This window comes from Hevea brasiliensis, chromosome 15 (assembly GCF_030052815.1).
Source record: "Hevea brasiliensis isolate MT/VB/25A 57/8 chromosome 15, ASM3005281v1, whole genome shotgun sequence".
Lineage (NCBI taxonomy): Eukaryota > Viridiplantae > Streptophyta > Magnoliopsida > Malpighiales > Euphorbiaceae > Hevea > Hevea brasiliensis.
In genome coordinates, this window is record NC_079507.1 from 63,144,528 (window position 1) to 63,170,261 (window position 25,734).

The window sequence follows — 25,734 nt, forward strand, 5'->3', positions numbered from 1 at the left end:
AATTTCTTATCCATCCTAATTATCTATGAAATTAGGGCTACAAAATATTCCTTTCTGTTGTCATCAAAGAAAATGCCTGATGAATGAAGGAGGAGTATTTTAGTACCTATTTTTAAAAATAAGGGAGACATACAGAGTTACTCAAACTATAGGGGAATTAAATTCAGGAGCCATATTATGAAGTTGTGGGAGAGAATTGTAGAACATCGACTACGTTATGACACTTTTATCTCTCCCAATCAATTTGGCTTCATGTCTAGTCGTTCAACTATGGAAGCGATCTTTCTCATTAGAAGCTTGATGGAGAAATATAGAAATGTGAAGAAAGATCTACACATGGTTTTTATCGATTTGGAGAAGACTTATGATAGTATTCCAAGAGATGTCTTATGGAGAGTGTTAGAACAAAAGAGGGTATCTATTAGGTACATACAAGTGTTGAAAGATATGTATGAAGGAGCAACTACTATTGTGCGCACTGTGAGAGGGACACAAAAGATTTTCCTATCTCAGTTGGATTACACCAATATTCAGCTATAAGCTCTTACCTTTTTACATTAGTTCTAGATGAATTGACAAAACATATACAAGAGAGTATCCCTTGGTGTATGATGATTGCGGATGATATAGTTCTGATAGATGAGACGCGAGAAGGAATTAATAGAAAGATAGAGTTTTGGAGAAGTACTCTAGAGTCAAAAGGCTTTAAGTTAAGTAAAACGAACACAGAATATATTGCAAGTTCAGTGAAGGCCGAACTGATGATAGGGAAGGAGTTAGTTTGGATGGAGTGGTATTGCCCCAAAGTAATCACTTTAAATATCGGCTCAATCCTTCAAGTAGATGGGGGATGTGAGGAGGATGTTAGTCATAGGATTAAAGCCAGATGGTTAAAGTGGAGACGTGCCACGGGAGTTTTATGTAATCGCAAGATTCTTAATAAGTTGAAAAAAATTTTTTATCGTACAATTATACGACCGACCATGTTATATGGTTGTGAGTGTTGGGCAATAAAAGAGTCGTATGTGTCTAAGATAAGGATTGCAGAGATGAGAATGTTAAGGTGGATGTGTGGTCATACTAGACTAGATAAAGTCCGTAATGAGAGTATTAGAGAAAAAGTAGAAGTGGTGCCAATTGAGGATAAATTGAGAGAAGGGAGATTGAGGTGGTTTGATCATGTGAAGCGTAGACATACGGAGGCTCCAGTTAGACAAATAGAACACGTTGGGTTAGAGGATATAAAGAAAAGAAGGAGTAGACCTAAACTGACTTGTCCTAAACTGACTTGGAGAAGAGTAGTACAACATGACCTAGAAGCATTACACATTTCCGAGGATTTAACTCAAAATCTTTTAGAGTGGAGAAAGAGAATTCATATAGCCGACCCCAATAAATTTTTGGGATAAAGGCTTAGTTTAGTTGAGTTGAGTTGAATTGTTGTCATTGTTTACATTTATTTCCCCCCTTTTTGAAATTTTCAGTTCTCAAGCTGATTTTTCAAGGATTTAGGAGGCACAAATCATCAGTTATGCACTTCATTTTTCTCGTACTGCAAGTGAATGTTTGACTCCTAAAGAATCTTATCTCATACACTGCCATGGTACGAATTTATTGGATGGACTGTGGTTTTATTGCTTCTTTCTCTCTCTCTCTCTTGATGGTAAGGCATTTGGAATTCATACACTGCCAATCCTTTAAAAGCCACATAGTCATAAGAGTCCTTAGCCACACAACCAAGGGACTACAATTTTAAGGCTTGAGAGTAGCCTCTTGATATTGTAAAACTATCCACACTCCACGGACTTTCTTTCCTAAGATCCCGCTTCAGTGAGACCATAACTTGTTAATGTCATTCTCAAGTATGTCTGTAGTCTTTTGCACAGTAGCAGCGGTGTTTGGAGTCTTTTGCACAATAGCAGTGGTAGATCTGAGAATTAAAAATGTTGAAGTTGAGCATCATGTTAATATGGACATTTTAGTGGGGACATTATTATAGGTAATAATGATATGAACTTGTAAAGATATTTGATGGTAAATAGTTAGAATAGAATTTAGAAATTGGATTAAGATCATCATTGTACAAAGATGATGAGTGAGTGAAGGGTTTTTGTTTTAATGTTTGTATTGAAAAAAAAAAAAGTTGAAACCAAAGTATTACAAGACAGTGACTCGACCATTTATGATGTAGGCAATGGGTATTAGGTACCGAAGAAACAATGCACGTACAAGATAACTGCATATTTCCCACCATAAAAGCATCAGTAGATAGTAAGCAAGCATCCATCATCTAGATTTTTTAACATGTGTTCCTAAACTGGGTGGAAGGAAGGAAAATAATTCATATAGTTGACCATCTAGGTTGGGATTAGAACTTAGTTGAATGGAGTTGAGTTTATATTTCAAAAAATAGTGATAATCAAATAATTGGCGTCAAGGAAAAAAAAATACTCTACTATCTGCTGAATCAAAGAGTGCAGAACTGGATATATTTATATATATAAAATATACCAATGCTAATAAACAAGAGCTGAATTTTTTCCCCCTTTCTTGCTTTGATCTCTCTATTAAGCTTTTTTGGGGGCATGTGTTGGAGATTTGATATCTTATGAAGATATTGATCATAGTTATGAGATGTATTCTCCGGTTATGTCTTTTCTAGGAGTATCCTAGTTAATTATATTTGTGTTTTTCCCAATGCATTCTACTAAGGGTATGTTATGATCCATTGCAAGAAAAACTTGTGTCTCACATTGAAAGTATGGGATTTCAATGTGGGGTATATATGTATTTGGGCTCTCCAACCTCAATAGTTAGCTTTTGGGGTGTGGTTCTCCTAAGTTCGTATCAATGGTATCAAACCTAGCCCCATCTTGCAAGATCTGACACTCAGAGTGGTGGCCCATGAAGTGGTGGCTCACGGTGTGGTGGCCTAGGCACATTGTGTAAGGACAGGTGGTCCAGTATAGAGTGCTAGCCGTGACCATGACCAACATGGCCGTGACCAATGAGGACATTGATTCTCCAAGCGTGGGGTATTGTTATGATCCATTGCAAGAAAAACTTGTGTCTCACATCGAAAGTATGGGATTTTGGGCTCTTCAACTTCAATAGTTAGCTTTTGGGGTGTGGTTCTCCTAAGTTCGTATCAGGGTATGGATGAGTTCTATCACTCATGATCATGATGCTAGATATTTCAGAAATGTTCAGCTTCATGATTGTGAAGGCTGCTTCTTTTTCTTTTCTTTCTTTTCTTTTTGGTTTTTAATTTTAAAATCAAGTTCTGTGTCAGTTTTCTGTTTTAGGAGAATAAAACCATAAATGTTTGTAACTGAAGTTTCTTTCCTTCATTTATATTGCAGGTAGCAGTGTTAGCTGGAGATGTTCTGCTTTCACGAGCTTTTGTAGCCCTTGCATCTTTGAAAAACACTGAGGCATGTCTATTTATTTTATTATTATGCAATCATGTGAATCTGCTTGGAGCAATAACATGTATCATGGTCTTTTCATCTTAAGTTTCTCAAAACTATTCCTCAATTTTCTTCACATCGCTTATCCATCCAGGTAAGAATAGATGGTGAAGAATCCCTGGGGATGTCTAGCACAATGGATGTCTGTTTTCTGCTCAAGTTACTTTAGCTGATCCTTGCCTTTTTGCTTCTGCTATGCAATTATGGTTGAATTGTGTCGTTTTGGTGTCCAATACATTATACATTAGTTTATAAGTCCATGAATGTGCATCAAGCCTGGAGAGATGAATTTACTACTAGTAGCCATATGGGTTGGAGGATGTAATTTTGAAAGTATCAAGTTGTTAGGTCATCTTTTTTCCTATTATTATTATTATTATTATTATTATTATTATTATTATTATTTCTTTGTCTTCACCATTACTTCATGGCTATAGGTTGTTTCACTGCTAGCGATAGTTGTAGAGCATCTTGTGACTGGTGAAACCATGCAGATGACTTGCACATCTGAGCAACGTTGTAGGTATGCAATTATGCAGCTTTGCCTTTGTTTCCACTTTTAGGTCGTCTCACTATGGTACATGGAGTTGGAGATTTAAAGTTGTATGCAACATAGAAGTTTTTTTGGTTTATCTAAAGCATTTGCATCTCCAGATGCCCATTGCTAATATTCTCTTCTGTAATGCTTGCACACTTTTTCCTCTGGCTTCAGTTTTTTTAAAAAATTATGCTTCACTAGGATGGTTAGGAAGGCTTGGATTTAGAGGTTGGTCTATTTGTGTGACAAAATCAAATGAGAATCCTTGTAAAGGGAATTCTACGTTGTTGGTTGTGATTTGCTGTTCCGAACAAGGGTACACATTTATGTGCTAATTTTGATGAGACTTGCATGTTTAATGCTGCAAAATTTCTTACATCTCATCAGAAAATCGTAATTTTAGCTCAATTATGTTCTTATCGTTGGGTACATAATTGCCCATAAAGAAGTGACCGACTGGAAGCTTTTTTATTGATCTAAAGCTTTCTTCAGACTTTTCCCCTTTTCAGATCATTAACTTTGGCTGCTCATGCAATTGGCTACTCATACCAAAATGTATTCCTTGGTTTGGCTTATATCTGTTCTATATGAATGAGGAGTGTTTTCGAGTTCAGAAAAAAAGCAAAGAAAAAGATCCTTGCAGCTGAATGAATTCCTCTGATGTCCAAAAGGTTTTTCTGGATTAGATAGACCCATAGAATTAAAAAATAAAAATAAAAATTCTAAGCATATAGTGTACACCAGTGCCCGCTACAAAGCTATGAAGTAGGTGGCGAAGTAGGTGGCCAATGTAATGCATAAACGGTTAGACAATTCATATAGGCGTGCAAAGAGATACATGTTACTGTAAGTTGTGAATATGAACATATACAGCAGGGTGGATTTGTGGTGTACGGGACATTACTTTGGCTTTCACATCACCACTGAATTTCATTTATATCTACATTGTTGAAGGCATGACATGGTTTTTGTTGCATTGTTTGTGCCTTGATTTGCAATTGTACCTACATATGCTCTATTTTTAGTTTGTTCAACTCAATGTCACTGTTGCTATGCAGCATGGAGTACCATATGCAAAAGAAATACTACAAGACTGCATCTTTGATCTCAAACAGCTGCAAAGCAATTGCCCTTCTTGCTGGGCAAACCACAGAAGTTGCAACGTTGGCTTTTGAGTATGGCAAAAATCTGGTTTGTAAATTCTTTATTGAGTTGTTCTATTTTCCTCTGGTTACTTCCAAATTGTATTTTACCTTTGTTTTGGGGATGGGAGAGAGTGGGTCTGGAGAAAATTGAGTGAGGGAGACGAGATAGAATTTAACTCTTGGAAACGTGGAAAGGAAAGAAAGGGATAAAATTTTCTCCTGAGTCCACTAATTCTATTCTCTGCACAATGGGGAAAAGAGGCACTGGGAAGCCAACTTGTATATTGAATTACATATTTGCTTTCATGTGTATGTCCTTTTTATAGAAGCTATATTGTACTTTCAACTGAAAACCAAGTAAAGGAAAGGGATCTTTTGCCTCATTTTTTCTCGTCTCGTCATCCCATCTAAACAAGCGAGCAAAATGCAATGTCCTCTGCCCTTGATTCCCAACTTTGTATATCCTCCTTTTTCTCCCCCCACCTTTCTTTCCCAAACACAGTGTTAAGGTCAATATATTTTTAGAACTCGTGAGCACATGCATCAGTTAAAATAGTAATTTTTAACTACAGTCAACTTGATCAACCAATTGTGATAATTATGGATGTCTTTGCTTCGCACTTTACTGAATGGAACTCTCTTCTAGTCAAACTGTTATATTTTTCTTTCTTGGGGTTAAATTATATCGTAATGCATGACCCTTGACCTTAAAAGGTAATTCAAAATTGCTCCCTTGACACTAAATTGTTAAAATGTCAACCTTAAACTTGATTTTGTTTGACAAATTTGGCTTAGAATTTTAATTATCCATGGAATATATTTTAATTTAATGCATAGCATCTAAATGGTTGTGCTTTATGTGAGAAATCTTGGAGAAAAGGTTTAAGATCTAGGTTGAATCTTTTTAATTGTGACTTCTGTATCATTTTTCCTTGTCACTGAAAAAAATAAGCTCACAAACTCATTCTACTCGATAAGAGCTTTTTTTAGACTCTGCATTTGTAAAATTTCACAGGCAAATTAAAGAAGATTTGAGAAAAGAAAATTTGAGGGTTTTGAATTGTAATGTTTTGTGAAATTTTTAGTTGACATTGTACTAATTTAAAATTAGGAGTATAATTTGATATTATGCTCGAAGATTAGGGCTTGGTGTGCACGCGCGTGTGTGTGTATATATATATGATGGAAAACTTGGTGTTTGGATAGTTTGGCCTGCAATCATTGCTTATCTTTCTGTTGGCTGTTAATGCTCCCATATGATTGCCCTTCATTTCAAGTAGTTTAATTTTCCTTAATTGAATCTGCTTCCTTTTTTAGGGATTGGCATTTCAGCTGATAGATGACGTCCTTGATTTCACAGGCACATTTGCTTCACTTGGAAAGGGTTCATTATCTGACATTCGCCATGTAATCCCTGATCTGATATCTGAATGACGGAAACATTAGATGTTTTTTAACTTTTAAGCTCTCATTACTTATGAGATGTGGTCAACAAGCTTGTTATATACTTTTGCTTTAACTTTGTTGAAGGAAAGAAATTATTACTTTGGCATTTTCATTGAGCATTTGCATTTGTGTATGCCAAAAATGAAGCATCTTCGATTACATGCTCTGTTTGGAAAAATTATTGTGACAGAGTTCAATTCAATTTGGATGATTCATTTCAATTCTATTTTTTGGACAATTAAAAGGTAAAATAAATGTGCTTACTTTTCAATTTTACTCTTTATTTATAAAGAGATAACTCACTTTAAATAGGGATGTCTTCAGGTTTTAAATAGCAGGCTCCATCAAATGAACTGATTCTTGCAAAATCAGTCTGCTTTTGCTATGATTTCTATTTCTTTCAAAATGATTTGACATAATTCATATGAAAATAATTATATATTTTTTATATAGTAACTTTTTGTAATAATTTTTCTTTTCTGCTAAAATTGTTAGATATACTAGATTAATATGATATTTAATTTTATTCTTCATCTTATGTTGGTTTGAGTGATTTTGCTAATTTTGAAAGCAATTCCAATAGTGGCTGCTGATTCGGTTTGATTCCGTCCAATTGATTTTGATTCAGTGGCACTGTTTCCAGTTTTGTTGTTTAAAAACCTGATTGTGCGTATGATAGCTTATTTGTACTTGTATTGGAATTCGCATGTTGAGGCACATTTTGTTAGCCTACTTGAATTGCATTAATTGTTGTAAATCAATTGGCTGTCATAATCATGTATGTAATAATTTTTGTAGTTAAAATAACGTGTTCAGAAATATGATAATTTTTGCAGGGAATCGTGACGGCTCCAATATTGTTTGCTATAGAGGAGTTCCCTCAACTGCGTGCAGTTGTTCAACAGGGCTTTGACAATCCTGAAAATGTTGATATTGTAAGTTTGTATGCATTTTTGCCTTGACACAACTGTGCAAGTTTTGATGTAGGAAGTGTTAGATGGATGATACTAATCTCATGATGCTGAAAGCTACTGCAAGGAACTTTAGGCTTTCTTCTTTGTCATCTATATCTATTCTGCTAGGAAACAGAATTTGAATGCTTGAATGTTATCAGAAAGTCAAAGCACCTCACACTGCACATTATTTTTTTAATCATGGACGATGTTGAAACCTACGCTGCAAACATGAAGGTTCCTTTTGTTTCAATTTTCAACGTTTTAATACAAAAATTTGAGATCGTTTCCTTTTGTTTTTCAATATTTTGATATGAAATGGTTTTCCATGCTGGGTATATGTAAGATCAGATCAGAGAAGTCTGTGGCAAGAGAACATTTTCATTCTTACCAAGCACTTAAGAGATTGCAATTTATTTCCATTTTGATTTCAACGAACTTCACTGCCTTCTGAAATTTTTTTTTTCTGTTTTTTTGGTCCATTCCTATTTTATTTTTGATATCTGTACCATGAAGGATAAAACCAATTGAAGGATTATTCATTAATTGCCCAGTTCTGAGACAGTAACCAATTATCTTCATGTAAAACAGAGACCAATTTTTTCTTAGGCTTGGATATGCTGTTCTTATTATTTACTGTTGCACTTATAGTAACTATTTTTTTCTTTGTTGAATAAAGTTAGTCGCTATTGTTACTCTATGCACCATTGGATTGTCAGCATACCAGTATTGATAATTCTGAAAATACAGGCGCTGGAGTACCTTGGGAAGAGTCGTGGAATACATAGGACAAGGGAGCTAGCTGCAAAGCATGCTAGCCTTGCTGCAGCAGCTATTGATTCACTACCTGAAACTGATGATGAAGAAGTAAGAAAGTCGAGGCGGGCACTACTAGATCTCACCCACAGAGTAATCACAAGAAATAAGTGACAGGAGATTTTCAATTCCTAGCACTCCTAATAGATTTTTTTGCATATTTTTCGATTATTATTATTGTTCTTGTAGCATGAGGGTCAATCTCCTCTTGTTTTCATCTTTGTTTATTCATATACTTCAATTGTTATTTCATGATAATTTTTGAGGCCCAGTTTGTAAATTGTACTTCATGTCTTACAGGTTCCCCTAAAGGATTTTGGAATAAATCATTCCCTATAAAAGAATGTAACTAAATTCTCACACAATTATATTTATTTATATTTTTTTAAAAATAAAATTTTTAAAATAAAAAAAATAAAATTTTTCATTCAAATTTGAAAAAAATTAATTAAATTAAAATTTTTAAAATTTTATATTCAAATAGAAGAAATATTTTAGAAAGTTGAAATTATTTTTATCACAATGTTGATGTTCTATTTTTAATCTTTCATATGCCTTCTCAAGATCGGTTTGGGTATGTACCAGAATTAGATTGAAACTAATTTATTCTTGTATTACGTAAATTATTTATTATTTTATTTTAATAATATAAAATTAATATATTTTTTATATTTTATATTAAAATAATTTTTTGAGTATGAGTTAGTTGAAATTTAAAAAAATATAATAAGCTAATTTTTCATTTATAAAATATAAAAAATAGAAATAATAAAAAAGTGGAGTCATATGGTGATTGTTAAGCAACTTTAATAACGTAGGTAGCACACTTTTATAATATATATATATTGATTTGATTGACTATTGATATGTTACACAATTGGGATGTATTAGAAGCACGTAATGATTTTTTTATATATAAAAAAATAAATTTAAAACAAGAAAAATTAAAATGCAATAATTTTGGAAGAAATCCCTTTTTAAATGCATTTGCATTTATTTATTTATAAAGCAACTAAATTAAATGGAAATTGCTTCTCCTTCTTTCGCATACATTTCTTATTTCTTGCGCATTGAATGGTAGCTTTATATTTCTTTCTGGAAATTCTTGTTCAAGTAGAGTGAATGGAAACAAAGGCAGCCTGAATTTAACATTGAACTCTGATGTGTTTTACTTAATTGCTAGAGATTGTATTGATTTGGATTCACGGTTGAACTGCAGTTTCACCAGTATCAGGTGGTGGGGAGAGCTCTACCTTCTGAGTCAGATGAGCATCCGAAGATTTATCGGATGAAGCTCTGGAGCACCAACGAGGTCCGTGCCAAATCAAAGTTTTGGTGAGGAAATTGAACGAACATTCATATAATTGTAATTCATTTTTCTTTTATTTGCTAAAATGTCACACTGTTTTTTGATTGAGAGATTGAAGAAATTCAAAGGCATTCTTTACATGACTACAAATTTTGTTCTACTCTCCGTACCCACTTTTATTTGCTCCATTTCATATATTTTTTAGGTCCTCTGCTTGTTGAGGGCCAAACTAAATTTTGGATTAGTTTCAAGTTTGGCTGCTTGCGTGATCTTCCATCTGATGAAGCGCTTCTTGAGTCCCCACTTTGGGATATCGCTCTCATTTGATCCAATAATGTTGGTAGGTATTTCTTAAGGAAGCTGAAGAAGGTTAAGAAGAGCAATGGGCAAGTTTTAGCAATCAATGAGGTAACTTACCACTTGTTTGATGTCTGAACTGTCAAATATATGCGTCTTTCAGTGTGCTGCTTTGATTTTGCATCCCTTGTTACAAAACATCTTTTGATTTACGTATCTGTATGTTAAAGATGGTTTTGTTGGTCCTTGAAGATATGGGGTGGATTCTGTGTAACTTGAAGGTCTGGTTGAGGTACTGGAGTAGTTTTGAGGATAGGATCATATTTGAATCTCTTCATTCAAGATATGGCTGACTATCAACTAAAAAATAATAGTGGGAATAAAAAAGTATGGAGATCTCCTCATCTCCTCTTTTGTGGGATAATAAAGTACTTGAAGAAGTTTTACAATGGATTGCTAACATAACAGACCTCAGTTTTACATTGATAATTTAAAGACCCTTGCAATTTTAGTTAGTTTATTGTTATGCATATTTCTGATGTGTCTTTTATTGTGTGTGCTCTAATTATATTTATTTTACACTGCCATCCTTTTCTAATTTATGATACTGAATTTGGTTTGCACAACATAAGTATGTGAGATAGTATTTATTCTTTTGACGTATGTTTATTAAATGTTGTGATGCTATTCTGAACCTTTTTGTTATTAATACCTGTGCAAATTGTTGAGTTAACATTAGCCTTTGATGAGATTATGGAAGTTAAAGGATTGACATAGTTCCCCATTCCTTGTGCAAAAAGCTATCAAATTTACAAAATAAAACTAGTGGACAAATTGAATCCTTTAGGTGATTTCCTTCCGCTTTCCTATTTCCACCAAATTCTCTTCCTCCTTAACGTTTTTTCTCCTCTTTTTTCTTGAATGGTTACCAAGGCAAGGAGTACTATACCCTATCTCTCAATGCATCTGCACGTGTCCTTTTTTGAAGCCTTGGTTATTCTAGTAATTCTAAGATTGCCCAAACATACAAGCAGGCGGAGAGCATTAATTTAGCTTGTTACATGCATGCAGAATTATTGAAAAGAGCTTGAATTTTGAATATTTGGCATTTGCTTCTGATTAATTTTTTTTTCTTTAATTTAAATGTAGATTTTTGAGAAGAATCCTACCAAGATTAAGAACTATGGTATCTGGCTGCGTTACCAAAGTCGAACTGGGTATCATAATATGTACAAGGAATACAGAGACACTACTCTTAATGGTGTTGTGGAACAAATGTACAATGAGATGGCTTCTCGTCACCGTGTTAGGTTCTCATGCATTCAGATCATCAAAACAGCCACCGTACCAGCTAAGCTTTGCAAGAGAGAGAGCACTAAGCAGTTCCACAACTCTAAAATTAAGTTTCCTCTGGTGTTTAAGAAGGTTCGGCCACCCACTAGGAAACTCAAGACTACATATAAGGCATCAAGGCCCAATTTGTTTATGTAATCCTACCAATTTGGCTAATTTCAGTTGCTAGATGTTAATTTTTAGGTCTTGGAGGTGTGTGACTGAAAATCTTGAGTTTGAATTTTTCCTATCAGTGCTAGCAGTTGAGGTAAATCTGAAATGAAAATTTTTGACGGGCTTGTTTCAGAAATTTCATTTTCTAGTGATGGGTTGAAGTAGTTATTATGATGGCAAAAGTTAGCTCTCTGAAATTTGCATAACAATATTTTTGTCATCATCTCAGTGAACAATTATTTTTAACAGCTTGGTTTGTGATCACACCTCAGTCTAAATGTCCTGGATATCTGGTCGATTTAGGTTAACAGTTGATATTCCTTTTTTCCTTTGGCTTGCTAAATAAGCTTTCAGTTTTTAATCATACAAAAAATCATTTGTCCTGGAGGACTTAACCTGAACTTTGCAGTGCAAATTGATAGAATTAAGGATTCTGTGATATGGTCTGAATCTTAGGAGTGCAAAATAGAAGGGTTGGAGGTAACCACAAATATACCAAAGCAAGTATATACATTGAATGGACATGTTTAATTCAACTGTTGAAGTCTGCTATTAACGGTTATCCAAACAGAAACTTAAATTTTTAATAACCTCTTGCACTATGAGAAACAGATATTCAACTACTAGATGTTACTGGTTCAGTGATCTTAACAAGTGTCCACAATCGCAAGCACGAGCTAGATAAAGAGTTTTTGCAGGTTTTTGGCGGCAGAAAGCCAGAATTTGATGGCTCTACCCAGCATTGTTTGTACTTGGTCGAACTGTTAGTGAAGAAACAAGGCTTGGGGATTTGGCATTACCTTGCCACTGATTATTGTACACCAAGAACTCAACTCTGGGGCAACGATGCATCTGAATTCCAAACACAGATTTTCTCAATGAGTGATTCTTCCCTTTAGGATGGTGTCCTAGAATATGCATTGGACAGAAGTTTGCTTTGCTCTAGTAGAAACTAAAATAGCTCTGGGAAAAATTTTACCTCAAAAACGCTTCTCTTTTCACCTCATGCTCCTCGCTCAATTGTAACTCTTAAGCCAGAACATGGCTCAATTTTAGATTATTCTACCAATGAACTACAGGCCAAATTGTTTGCTGGGAGATCTTCACCCAATTTCATGACAAATGTTTTATAAATCAAATGAGATTGCTTTAACACTTATTAAAAAATGCAAGGAAATCAGAAATTCAGAATCATGGACGATGCCACGGTTTATATTAATTTCCATGCTATAGTTTAATGAAAATCAAATCTTCTAGTAAATAGAAAATAGAAAAATATTAGAAAAAAAAGAAAATAGAAAAACAAACAAGCAACCTTATAATCTCCCTTCAATCATGGCTGCACCATGCACACATAATAATTCCTTAAAATGATTTCTCAATTTTTTTCCTTTTACTTATTATTAAATTTTTATTTTGATTTTATATTTAATATAAATAAAGAGCTTTTTTTTATTAATTCTACTTTTTATTCTTAAAACAATTAACTTTGAATAAATTCAATACATAGTTTTGTCGAAAATCTCATGTTATTCTATATTTAATTTAATAATATTTTTGATTGATTATATATTTTCAAATTTTGCAAATATAAACTATTTTTTCAATTATTAAATAAGAAAAATATGCATTTAAAGAAAAAGAATATAAAAATTTTGAAATCTAATAAGATGTCCCTTTTCCCTTTTCTGCAATTTCAAATGGCTGCAAATCTGCTATTCTTAATTGCTGTCGAACACAATATCAACATGAAATTTCCAATCAAAAAAATCCAACCAAACCTTTAGAATCTCCATCAAATGAGTTTCAAAGAGTTTTGGCTATGGAAATTAAAAAAAAAAAAAAAAATTTAGGGCAGCTCCCTGAATTAAAACATGATAGAGAACACGTAAAACCTTGAGGCCGCCCCAAAGATCAACTCTTGGCCGGGTGAAATTGAGCTCTCATATCTTACCAATTTCAAACAAGAGCCCATTTGGATCGGCCTTCCTTACTATTTCAAAAGCATAAAAAATTAAAATAAAAAAAGAAGGATGAAGATTGAAGAGTGTATTAAGACCTTTCTTCGAACTGCAAGCCATAAAGTCTGCTTACACATAGCAAAAAGGATCATAAAAACGTTTCTATTTGCCTGCAACGGAACAGAAACAGCAATGGAGGCGACTCCGCCCGCTCTGTTCTCTCAAAGGCATTGAGAAGTGAAGCCCTACTTCACCGTCATTTATCGTGAGGCCTTCCACTGTAAATTGTCTCTTTTGCCATTCCCTGTTTTTAAATATTAGAGGCGTAACCCACCGAATTTTTTGGTAACTTGCTAATCTTATCATTTTGACACAAACTATTTATCCTGAAACCTAAAAAAATATATTATTTAGTTGATGTATTATTATATTTTATTTTTATTAAATTATTTAATTTTTTTATTAATTTTTTTAATTAATATTAATTAAAGTAAAATTATTTAGTTAATTTTTATATTTTTAAAAAAAAAATATTAGTTAATTTTTGTAATTTTATTTTATTAATTATTTATTCTCATAATTATTTTTTATACATAAATTATTCTAATACTCTCTCTTTTTTTTGTCTCTTATCCTCCTCTAATTATCTCTCTCCATATTTTTTCTCCTTTACACTTACACCATTCTCTCTTAGATTCTCCCTTTATTTTAATTTATTAAAAAAATGATACAAGTTATCTACACACCAAAAAGTAATAAATTTCATTAAATTACTAAATAATTAAAAAAATTTATTTTTTATAGAGAAAACATAAAAATGATATTCAAAAAAATGAAAATTAAAAAAAATGAATTCAAATTTAGTCTTCATATAATAAAATTTTTATTTTTATACAAGAATATATAATTTTTTTAAAATATTATATTTTTTAAAATATATAGACTAACTAATTAATTTCACTAAAATAAATAGAATAAATAGTAATATTTTTTAAAAAGAATCAACTAATTAATTTATTTAATAAAAAAATTAAATAATAATTTGAATAGCATAAATAATGAAAAATTTGACGGAGAATTTAAACAATTTAACTGAAGTAAAATTTAGGAACTAAATAAAATTTTTTAAAAATATAAAAAACAAGTAATCAATTTCATTAAAATAAAAAATTAAATAGTAATTTTCATTTATTTTTTCTAAAAAGAAATAAAAATTTATAAATATGAGATGTATTATTTTTTAATATATTAAAAATATGTTATAATTTCTCATTTATAATTATTTTTTGGTTTGAATTTGGTTTATTAATTGAGATTAAAAAATCTTTCATTGTTATTTTACCAACTTTTTTTTAAATAATATGCATTGATAATTAATAGTTATTTATGCGTTCAAATTCTTATTTTCTAGATAATTATATTTATTTTATAATTATTTTCACCAAATATAAAAAAAATTATTTCATAAAATATATTTATGCTAAAAATATTACAGGCTTAATATTATAATTTCAATGTCATTAAAATATTACAATTTCATGTGTTGTTCGATAGCAGAAACTGAAACTTAAAACAATTTAGCATCCTGAAACTTCATTCTCCAACTTCTAACCAAGCTCAACACGCTTGGTCGCGTATATTGAGAATCTGATCAGCGAAATCAGTTGTTAGGCCATGTGTGATCAACTGCCCCGAAGCCGAAAACGAGAAATCTAATCAATAATCAACCAAGAAAATCAAGATTAGCCATTCTATAACTATAATCATCATCAAAACAGCAAGCAAGAAGCCATGCGAGGACAAGAAGCTTAGAAAAAATGGGTTAAAAGCAGAAAAATGGGTTAAAAGCATAATTAAAGGGGATGGAGGACGGTGAGAACATAAGAGAGAATAGGAGGGACAAAATAGGTCAAAAGGAAATTGACCGTATAAATCATAGCGTTTTTCTCTAATGCAGGGAACAATCTTGAATGATACAGAATTCTAACAACTACTCTCTCTGTAATTAACTGTTAACAGTTCTATATCCATTCCAAAATGAGAGATCAAAATCAATGGTAGCACTAGCAGCAAAAAGGGGAAAAAGAAAAAAAATCTAAAATAGTTGGCATTACTATAAAAAAGAAAATCAGCAATCATCATCAATAAAACCACAGTTAGCAAATAAATAACATGGAACATATGGAAAATTCAGCATAATTAAATGGTAATCATTACCTTTACAATATCACTTGTTTTACTTATTGTTCCAAGGATCCAAAGCTATGAGGTGGCCACACCTAAAGACGGAAAATAAAAATGGTTCACTTAATTCTTATCATCAATCAACATAGGTAACAAAAAAGAACAAAAGACTTGATGAACCTTCAGAGCATAATACTCTACCTGTGAACTATTAATGGTCACAGGAATGATGGCATATTTGTAGGAAAATTGTGCTCATTATACCATGATAAGGATGTACAAAAACATTACGCAACAATATTGATTGAACAAGTTCTCTCAATTCACAATGAAAACAATTTTTTTCCCCTCAACTGACAAGATTTGAACTTGAGACTTGAATCAACCTCACACCATTCTTTGTAAGCCAACCAAAGCCAAAGGCTACATAAGCTAAAGCCTTAGAATATGAGACAATGAAGTTAACTTTGGATAAAAAATCATCCACTCTATACACGAAATACTATTCCAAAGAGCTATTGAAATCAAAATACAGATTTAGAATATAAACTTCTACTCCCCTTTTCACGCACACCCTCCCTCTCCTTACACTCTCTTTGGATTGGGTGAGGGAAAAGTAATTAATGGAAGGATAAGGGAGGATAAGAAGGGTTATAATAAAAAAATTTTATGTTTAGGAAGAGGTAAATTAATGAAAAGAGTAAAACAGGTAATGTGTATTCTTTATGTTTGAGAATAGGTGGAGAAAAGACATTAAATAAAGTAAAAAACACAGCATCTCACCTCCACTTCCTTACACCCCAAACTGAGGTGTCGAAAAAATAGAGATTTGAGGAGTAAGGGAGAGTAAGGCATCAACTCACTTCTTTCCAAACTGGAGTACATAATTTACTTACCCCTCTTTCACCTCCACCCAAACATAGTGTTAGAAACCTAAATCTAACAATTCTTAGAAACAAACTTTTAAGAACACTAGTGTTATTTGAAAATTATTATTGTTGGTGGTGGGATAAATTGGGTTTTTGGAACCATTTCCAATTTTCTTTATGGTTGATTTTGTTGTGTTAGGATGATGTTAATAGTGCTAAGAAAACAGCATTGGCTGAGCTATGGTGGCCATGGCAGTCATGTTCAAACACATGCATTTGGTTTACTGACCAGTGATTACAGTTAACAAAAGCTTTAGTTTTGCAATTTCAGTAGTTCAGTGTCAGATCAGAGATTTGCTGAACAAATGACATCACTGAAGTCGGCAAAAATTGCTCAAGGATTATTATATGAAGTGAGAGCACCCTTAATATTATGTTTTGGGCCAAGTCCTTTGCATTCAAATTTATATTTTCAAAAAAAAAAAAGAAAAAATCCACCCCTTAGTGATGGAGAAAATGGGCAACAAAAGATGGTAAAATAAAACTTATATCAGGCTAGAGACCATCTAAAGACTCAAAATCCCTTCCCTTAAAGTTGCATTACATATCCACAAAATAAAATGAATTAATAACAAAAAACACGAGAGGGTTGCTTGTTAGGTTATGTTACCAGTAAGCAAGTTGCAGGGAGAAGGGAACTCCAACGATAATACTACTGTTATGATAAATGGTTTTTTAACCAGGAGATGAAATATAAATTTACAGTGTATGCCCATATCACGTAGAATTGAAGCCTATTAACCAGCTCTGTAAAACCCGAAGTTGTTGACACTCATAAATGAATGCTAGTTCTATCATTTCAGTATGTACACTTAAAGAACATAATTTCTCTCTAATTTCAGTATCAAAAGTCCATTCCACAAGGTGTTGATCCTTCCAAAAGTCATCAATAACGAAACTGACTAAAAGATGTGAGAAAAACAATGGAAGCTTTGCAGGATATCAAGGACAACAAATAACAAATGTACTTAGTTTCCAGATAGTTCATATGATCATGAATCATGATGATCCCACTAAGAATTCAAGAACTGCAAACCATTTAGTTGACACACGCACTATCCATTGAATCAGTAGTAAAATATGAGATCTCAGCCAAACAAAACAATGAGCTGATTATAAAACTGTAGTAAAATATTTACATACCCTCATAAACACTTTCCCTTGAATAAGACCATATGGAACAGGCCCAAAATGCCTTGAATCACTGGAAGCATACATATTATCTCCCTGAATCCAAACATGCCCCTTTGGGACCTATCAACATAATTCAAATCCCAAACAAAAATTAATTAATTTTGAATCACTAATTTCTATCAGATCACAGAGAAAGAGATGAACATACTGCCTCAAAACATATTTCATATAAAAAGATTCTCCATTCATAACAAAGAGGAAAAGGGAGCACTCAAAGTACTCATTCATGATTAGTTTTCATCCTCACTTAGGTTAAATTTGAAGCAGTACATTAGCACCAAATCACAAAGAGAAAAAGAATGTTGAGCAACATTTCCATTAGCATGTGATCTCAGATAATTTCATTCATGTATTACTAATGACATGGGAACTTGGATGCATATATAATTTATTTTTCATTTTATTTTCTGGATACTGATGCAAGCATAGACAAATAAGGGCACAGTAGGCAATGGAATGCTTTAGGAAGTTGAAAATAGGCAGATCTGGAGATTCCAAGTAGATGATCAACCATTCAAACTACAGCCAATTGCTGAATCCATGGGCAGGCATTTGACAAATTTCAGGCCTGAAATATCTTAGTAACCAAAGTTTAAAAAAAAAAAAAAAAAAGTGATTACAGTAGTGGTAAGCGAAATCAGAGCAGCAGAAATAGTGAACATGGGACTGTAGGAAAGCAAAAACAAGCATTGTGCTGCTAAGCAAAGCATTTCATATCCAGCCAAAAAAAAAAATGACAAGCATAAAATGTTAGATTATCAAATATAAATGGTCAATTGATTCTTAAAAATTCAAGAGTATTTCTTTGTGAAATCCTTCTGTTGAACACAAGCATTCTGTAAACAATTAACAGCAGCAAGGTGTAGAAATTACATGGTCAAATAGTATGTTCTCACAGTCAACATTAGCACTTCACATGTTATGAGCATTAGATAGTATTTAAAATTTGTAACAAGAAACAACGTTCATTTATTTGGCTAAGCCTTGCCAGTAATATTATTGAGGAAACAAGGTCCAGTTATTCACTTTGAATTATACTAATTACATTTCCCCAACTAAGAAAGCACTTGCAACAATTAAAAGGACTAAGTGAGGAGGTAAACACAAAGTAAAAGTTAAAGAAATCATCCGGCTGACTTATGGCTGGTTTAAAAGAAATGCCAAGATAATAAACACACACCAAAGGAAGCGAATTAGTAGCTAAGGGGAAATGCAGAATGGTATTTATCTTCAGAACATGCATGTCCATCTCATCGAAATAATCAATCACACACAATGAAAGCAAATTTTCAACAATTCAGAATCTCCCTATTAAGAACAAAATATTAAAAGTTATTTTTTACTTAAATTAAGAATTATAAAATATCATTATTTTCTTCAATTCCTACTGTTGGGTAGAATTGCAACTAATTTCGAACAAAATTGCTCAAAAATAGCTGCTGATAATACCTAACAATTGTTGATGCCCACCAAATACAACTCTATCGCTTGATTTAATGACACTTTTTAAATAAAAATTCCCACATAAGTGAAGAATGCTATTCCATAGCCATGGAATAAGATCACAACTAAGCTCCAAATTAAACACAAATTCGTACTTGTTAGTTCTTATCATTAGAATATGTCTTACCACGATGATGTTGCAGCTGTCATTACTAGAGGGGTCCAGCAAGAAAGTGATTCTATCACCCTCCATTCCCACGATGCGTTTGGTGACGATTTTTCTAGGATCAACAGGGGATCGAACCAGCACCACATCACCAGGTCCCAGCTTCCCCAAACGGTGTGAAATGTGTTCCACCAATAACACATCACCGGAAATATTGAGCGTTGGAAGCATACTAGGGCCGTACACCTGCAACCACGTGATTGCACCCTGATTAGCACCAAAAAAGAACGAGAGAGAGAGAGAGAGAAGAAGGAGAGAAGGGATAGAAGAATACGAGAGTGGAAGAGCATAGGTAGTTGTTGGTGACGTGAAGCAAGCAAAGGAACTTGGCTACTATCGATGTTTGAGTGAATGCTTGTTTGGCTATGCTTCGCCATTGCCAAATATACTTCGCCGCTCTCATCTCTCCCCTTCTCTGTGAATTTGGCGGAAGTGAAAATGGCCTGCCCTTTGAGCGAGCTCGCTTTTTTTTTTTTTTTTGGTTCAACTATGGAGAGGTAGAAAGGTAAAGGTTAATAATAATAATAATAATAACAATAAGAAACTCGAATTTGACCCACTCGCTTAGCCAATCATATTTTTCTCTGTCAATTTTTTTAATTCTAAATTTTGCATATAAAATTTTAGTAAGAAAATAAAAAGATAATTATTATCAAATTTGTGTCATAATTAATTAGCTAATCTTTATATTTTTACAATCACATTAACATATTATTAATTTTTTATTTTGACTACTATTTAATGGAATATATATATATATATATATATTAATTATTGAATAATAGGAAACATGCTTTTAGAAATTTGAATTGCTTGGTGGAGGGCAAAGCATTACAAGGGATAAATGAAGGCTTCAAGGGTTCAGAAAATGATAATATCATGTATAATAATTACAACATGATAACACGAAGAAGAAAATCAGCAAAAATACATAAAGAAGCTTCACATTATTGATGGCCACAAAAATCTGTATACCAGAAAATTTGCGGAGTTATTTCTGTTTGGGCCAATTTCAGGTGAAACAATTGCAGAAAAACAATTGCTGCACTGATACATAAAGGATTCTCATCCAGCTTATTCTGTTTATACCCCTGTAAAGCTTACCTATATTTGTTTCCTATCAAGCAGTATCTAACTAATCAATCCGTTCGAGATTGTACAACACCATTTCTTTGAGATGTGATTGAAATACACCCCGAGGAAGACAATTAAGATTCTGTATTGCAAGATCAGCTTTCTGCTTCGCTAATTCTTGTGCTCTTTCAATTCCCCCACACTGCTTAACCAACTCAACAGCTTCATCCAGAGAACCAGTCTCACAGAATTCAGACTCAATGATTTCTCTCAGTTTTGGTTCTTTCTCCAGAGCAAATATTACAGGGGCGGTAAGGTTCCCCTTTGCCAAGTCACTGCCAGCTGGCTTCCCCAGCTGCTCTGCTGACTGCGTAAAATCCAGTACGTCGTCAACAACTTGGAAGGACAGACCAAGATTCTTACCATATTCATACATTTGTTCAGCAACACTGCTGTCCACCCCACTAAAAATAGCAGCTCCTTTGGTACTTGCAGCAATTAAAGAGGCAGTTTTGTAATAGCTCTTGATCAAGTACTCCTCGAGTTCAACATCGCAGTCAAACAAACTAGATGCTTGCTTTATTTCACCACTTGCAAAATCTTTAATAACCTGCCATGTCAGAACTCAGAACTCTTAAATTAACTTTAATTTACAAGAACAGCAAAATCTTTGCACAATTGTTGCTTGCTTAGCGTGCAGTTCGTGAAATTGTACTGGCATTTACAGAACACTCATTTATTCTTGGGATACATACAACTGGAGTCGTTGACCTACCTGGCTGATAAGCTTAATGACTTCAATGTTTTCAAGATTTGCTAGGTACCATGAGGACTGAGCAAACATGAAATCCCCAGCCAGTACTGCCACCCTCGTGCCATACAGTTGATGAACCGTTTGTTTTCCTGCAAATCAGCAATAGCAAAATCAAAGTCAGGAAAGACAAATGGATAAAATAAAACAAAAGGAAAAAGCAAATCACAATACAAAATGTGAGTCCAGACTCCAGAGGCAGCTTGAATAAGATAGAAACATTCCAGCACTTCATGTATGGTCAAAGGCATTATCATCTCATTTACGATAAGATTTCCCATAATAATGTTCATTACTTGAGAGTTCATTTTTTTTTTTACTCTCTAAGAGCTTATAATATGTATCTTCTCAAAGTTGATATGTTAATCAACTCTAAAGAGAGAATGCAAACTCATATGGCTCATTAGATCTTTTGTACAATGAATATATATGGAATGAATACTTGATAAATGCACTGCCAATTTTAAGTAAGGAAAGGACTTCACATATTTCTTAAATACAAACAGCTGAAGGATGCCTTCATGGCTTCACAAGTTTGTGTCCTTCCACAACAGAAAGTTCAACAACTATCTAACTACATGCTTCCTGCTACAACTCGCCATTTTGGCTCTTCCTGGCCATGTGAAAGATGAAAACATAAACAGGGCAAATATGAAACTGCACTTTTACTACAAATAGGATATAGGCCAGCAAGTTTCTGTTTACAAATCTATTCATATCAAAGGGGACAGTTTCTAAGTACTCCTTTATTGATCCTCCCATATGAAACAATGGTAGGGAGCACAATCTATACATAAAATCTTCAAGTGATCTTTTAGGAGTTATAAAACATGAATCTAAATCATTATACAGACTATAATGCTATTGACCTGATTGAGAACTTCCACAAACAAATATTTCATACAGAAAAATATGTAAGCATCCTATGAAACTGCATACAGACTGATTATCTGTCAGCATGAAGCAGCAGACCTCAGCTTCTGACAGAAAAAAGAACACATGGCAAATACACTGAATGAGTTTAGTGATTGAAGCAGCATTACTTGAGTTTTCAGAAATTCTATAATTGCTTGGCTATTTTTTATAACATGGTACCAATGAGATGTTTCAAGTCACATTCTTGCAAAACCTAAACTATTACCTCTTCGCATGTTACTTTCATCTAGTACATCATCATGGATTAAGCTTGCAGTATGGATCATCTCAATGATCTCTGCCAAACGTCGATGTTTCGTAGTGAGTTCTCTGCAATGGAGCATGACAATATAAATCTGCTATTCCATTCAACATTATGTAGAGCACTTGGAAAGAATACCAAACAAAACTTACTTTAACCCTACTATTTCTGCTGTGGCTCTTGACACTAGGAATACCAAAGCTGGTCGCATCCTTTTCCCACCAGCACCAAATATCTGATCAGCTGCAGATATTAAAACTGGGTTTTCTGCACCAACAATCTACCAGAGCATTTTAATCATATTAGAAATGGATATAAGCAACAATACAAACTACTCTGGATCATTCATAAATGGTGTTCTGTGCAGCTATGTTATAATTCAAGCATGGAAAAGCAATAAGTTGTTGGGAATAATATGAAGTTCACAAAATTAGAATATTAAAGTGTCTCAAAATAGTCTTGCATAGACCTTGTTTTCTAAACTTTTCAAGCACCTGAATTGAAAGGGAATTATTGAGGTTTAGTTTGGTAAAAAGAAAATGTATTATACACACAAGGCTACTATAAGTGTTTTAAATAATGGTATCAGTTTGTTCTGGACTTGTGGTCATGTTATTGCAGTATCAGACCATAACCAGCCATATTGCTCAGCAGTAACATGAATTTTTTTAAAAATTCACAAAACAACTTATAGCATATTAGGAAAAAAAAATAACTAAAACAATCTTATTAACATAACAATTTATAGAAACAGCAATAATCTCATATAAAAACAGCATCATACTGACCATGAAAGATATCAAATATTGGAATCTAGTACTATGTCTTTAAAGCTTTCCCATTCTTCAGTTGACAATGAAATAGATAATGCTATTTTTCCCAGCTACATTTTACTTCCAACTCTAGCATGGATTAAACCAATAATAAATGAAACAAAGTTTCCCCATTTGTCTACCAAACTGTCAGGTATGTAGCCACAACCAACAGTGGAGAGAACAAGAAAGAACAAATTCACAGTTCTGTGCAATAATTTATAACTAGAAAACCTATTCTAGTAATGACAGTTCCAGAGAGAAAGATGTTAATTAGTAAAAATAGTACTTGTAGTCATACAAGTCCTAAATCCTCCATAAAATCATACTTAATGTTAGCAAACACCAGAAGTATCAATGTTATTGCCTCTGCCAACTGCCAAGAATGATGGTTGAACAAAGCACCCATTAAAAACACTAACGGCATCTCAACTATCATTTTTGCTGCCATAAAACAAATGCCACAGATATTTCCCATGAGATGCACCAACATAAACTACAGTTACTACTCCAACATCATTAGTACCCTCCCTTCTTCTCTTTCATAAATTACAGCATTGCACTGTACCACCAGTATCACCACCTACACAATGAGCGGTACACTTTTTGTTTTTTTTGCTAGCAATGAACTTCTATGAAGGCACATCAAACTTTCTCTCCCCTTGGTTTATAAAACAGGAAATCATGGATGCAAAGCATTATGGATAATAATATGTAAGAGCAACCATCACATAAACCAACCAAATGAAGAAGAAGAAGAATATATTAATTAGTGAACGTGTATCATTGAAACACTATGTACCAACATGAAGCATGAATAAGGAATAAAAAAATAGCAGGCATCATAATTTTGGCAAAAGAATCATATAAAATCGTTCTTGAGCATACAACACCAAGTATCTTCAACATCCAACAGCAGAATATGTAGAGTCAGGAGCACTCACCGACCGGAGGTTTTGGTTGAGAGTCTGGAGATCACCAGCAACCGCTTCAAACACATTTATCAATGAAATTGGGCCTCTTGACTCCTTCAAATTTACAGCAGGATCTTGACTAACCCCTGTATTGATGCTACAAATAAATTGTTAAGAGTACAAGAAGCTCGGTGCTAAATCGTTGCAGTTATGGCAGGCACAATATTTAGCAGACATATGTATGCTAACCAAATAATTATTACAAAAATGAAGGACTTGATTTCAGGCAAGCATGTTACTATTTTTAGTTAAAGCCACTGCTTCAACTCTGCTAGACTAAAAAGGAATGGGAAACTGCTACCAATAAGACAAGCTACTCATAGTCATTTTGTTGGAAACAAATTCGAGTTTTGTTACGCTACAGCAAATACAAGCAAAGCCAATAAGAAAAGAAACTAAACTTGGATAAACTTGTCGCTTTGGATATTGTTAACTAAACTTTACTACCATATATAGAAGCATTTAGCAAAGAAAAGAAGTTACCGTTAAGTAAAGTCTCAGGGGCCTTGGTCGAAGAAACTCGACACCAAGCACTATCTCGCCGGCAATAGGGCGATCTTCTAGCAGCATAGTCTCTATTACAAGTCCTATAAACCGACCTTGCATAATTCCTCACTGAACACCTATCTATTGAAGCATTGGAGGAGCACCCACAAGCCGCCAAATCAAACACAGTCCTTCCAAAATCAAGACTGTAGCATGTCATTGACATCATTTCTCAACAAGAAACAGAAAGCAAAGAAATTTGACTTCAAATCAAAACCCAGATAGCAAATCTCGTTCAGATTGCCATAAGCCAAACAAACAGCAAGAAAATAGAGTGAAAAGAAGAAAACAAAACAGGGTTCTGATGGAAAACTTGAAAGAATCAAAAAGAATAAAAGAAGTCGAATGGGTTTCCAAGTTCAGAAGTTTCTCTTTTCACAGACGACAGAAGTGGGAGTTCTCCACTGCGTGGATCCAATAAGCCCACATAGGACCGTGTCTTGTCTTGGAGTTTCTTATCAGTTTGAGTTTGAGGCCAGTGATGTTTTTGGACAAATGTTTTATCTAATAAAGGAAATTTATAACAGGAGGCAAAGAAACGGCATCCTAGGGTCAAAAATCAAATCCAAGACAAATACCGGTCTCGATTTTTAAATAAATGGAATTATGGGAACCACATTTAAATAATTTCATTGATATCTATTTTCCAGTTATTAAGTATGTGTGTCTCCATGATCCAACACCCATTAATAATGCACTAATAAAAATATACTCAAATTAATCTTTTGTTTTTCTAATAAAAATATTTTAAAAATCATATTCACACATTTTTTTATTTTTTTAATAAAAATAATAATACTCAAATAAATATTTTATTTTTCTAATAAAATGTTAAAAAAATGTAACGAGCTAATCATTTAATCTAATTTTTAGTTTGATAAATTTAATGAATTGATATGATTTGTAAAATATTAAAATTATGA

The 25,734-nt window shown here is 33.3% G+C and overlaps 4 protein-coding genes and 1 long non-coding RNA gene across 11 annotated transcripts in view; 2 read left to right on the forward strand and 3 right to left on the reverse strand.

The window, feature by feature from the left end:
* Positions 1–8,663, forward strand: part of LOC110661947 (solanesyl diphosphate synthase 3, chloroplastic/mitochondrial) — a 64,549-nt gene extending 55,886 nt beyond the window's left edge. For all 7 annotated transcript variants that reach the window (XM_058136148.1, XM_058136149.1, XM_058136150.1 and 4 more), the window contains 6 exons: positions 3,363–3,434; positions 3,908–3,993; positions 5,067–5,199; positions 6,471–6,560; positions 7,436–7,534; positions 8,303–8,663. In XM_058136148.1, the coding sequence (XP_057992131.1) occupies positions 3,363–3,434; positions 3,908–3,993; positions 5,067–5,199; positions 6,471–6,560; positions 7,436–7,534; positions 8,303–8,482 (660 nt within the window). In that variant the 3' untranslated portion in view covers positions 8,483–8,663. The remainder of the gene's footprint in view (positions 1–3,362; positions 3,435–3,907; positions 3,994–5,066; positions 5,200–6,470; positions 6,561–7,435; positions 7,535–8,302) is intronic.
* A 695-nt stretch (positions 8,664–9,358) lies between these two features.
* LOC131169091 (60S ribosomal protein L18a-2) lies at positions 9,359–11,726 on the forward strand. Its single transcript, XM_058136155.1, has 3 exons — positions 9,359–9,703; positions 10,022–10,085; positions 11,124–11,726. Exons 1-3 carry the CDS (start codon positions 9,657–9,659, stop codon positions 11,463–11,465), a joined length of 453 nt encoding a protein of 150 aa, XP_057992138.1. The 5' UTR covers positions 9,359–9,656; the 3' UTR covers positions 11,466–11,726.
* A 228-nt stretch (positions 11,727–11,954) lies between these two features.
* On the reverse strand, positions 11,955–13,827 carry LOC110661952 (uncharacterized). Its single transcript, XR_009144130.1, has 2 exons — positions 12,460–13,827; positions 11,955–12,332 (listed from the first exon to the last, which is right to left on the reverse strand). It is a non-coding gene; the product is annotated as an uncharacterized LOC110661952 (long non-coding RNA).
* A 1,063-nt stretch (positions 13,828–14,890) lies between these two features.
* Positions 14,891–19,922, reverse strand: LOC110661950 (mitochondrial ATP-independent inner membrane protease subunit 1a). The gene is made up of 5 exons (XM_021820797.2): positions 19,692–19,922; positions 19,379–19,603; positions 17,698–17,808; positions 15,659–15,720; positions 14,891–15,153 (listed from the first exon to the last, which is right to left on the reverse strand). Exons 1-4 carry the CDS (start codon positions 19,818–19,820, stop codon positions 15,682–15,684), a joined length of 504 nt encoding a protein of 167 aa, XP_021676489.1. The 5' UTR covers positions 19,821–19,922; the 3' UTR covers positions 14,891–15,153; positions 15,659–15,681.
* Positions 19,923–20,262: 340 nt separating this feature from the next.
* LOC110661949 (solanesyl diphosphate synthase 1, chloroplastic) lies at positions 20,263–25,385 on the reverse strand. Its single transcript, XM_058135944.1, has 6 exons — positions 24,749–25,385; positions 24,236–24,351; positions 22,632–22,759; positions 22,444–22,547; positions 21,267–21,394; positions 20,263–21,101 (listed from the first exon to the last, which is right to left on the reverse strand). The coding sequence occupies exons 1-6, from the start codon at positions 24,978–24,980 to the stop codon at positions 20,553–20,555; spliced, it is 1,257 nt and encodes a 418-aa protein (XP_057991927.1). The 5' UTR covers positions 24,981–25,385; the 3' UTR covers positions 20,263–20,552.
* Positions 25,386–25,734: the final 349 nt, after the last annotated feature.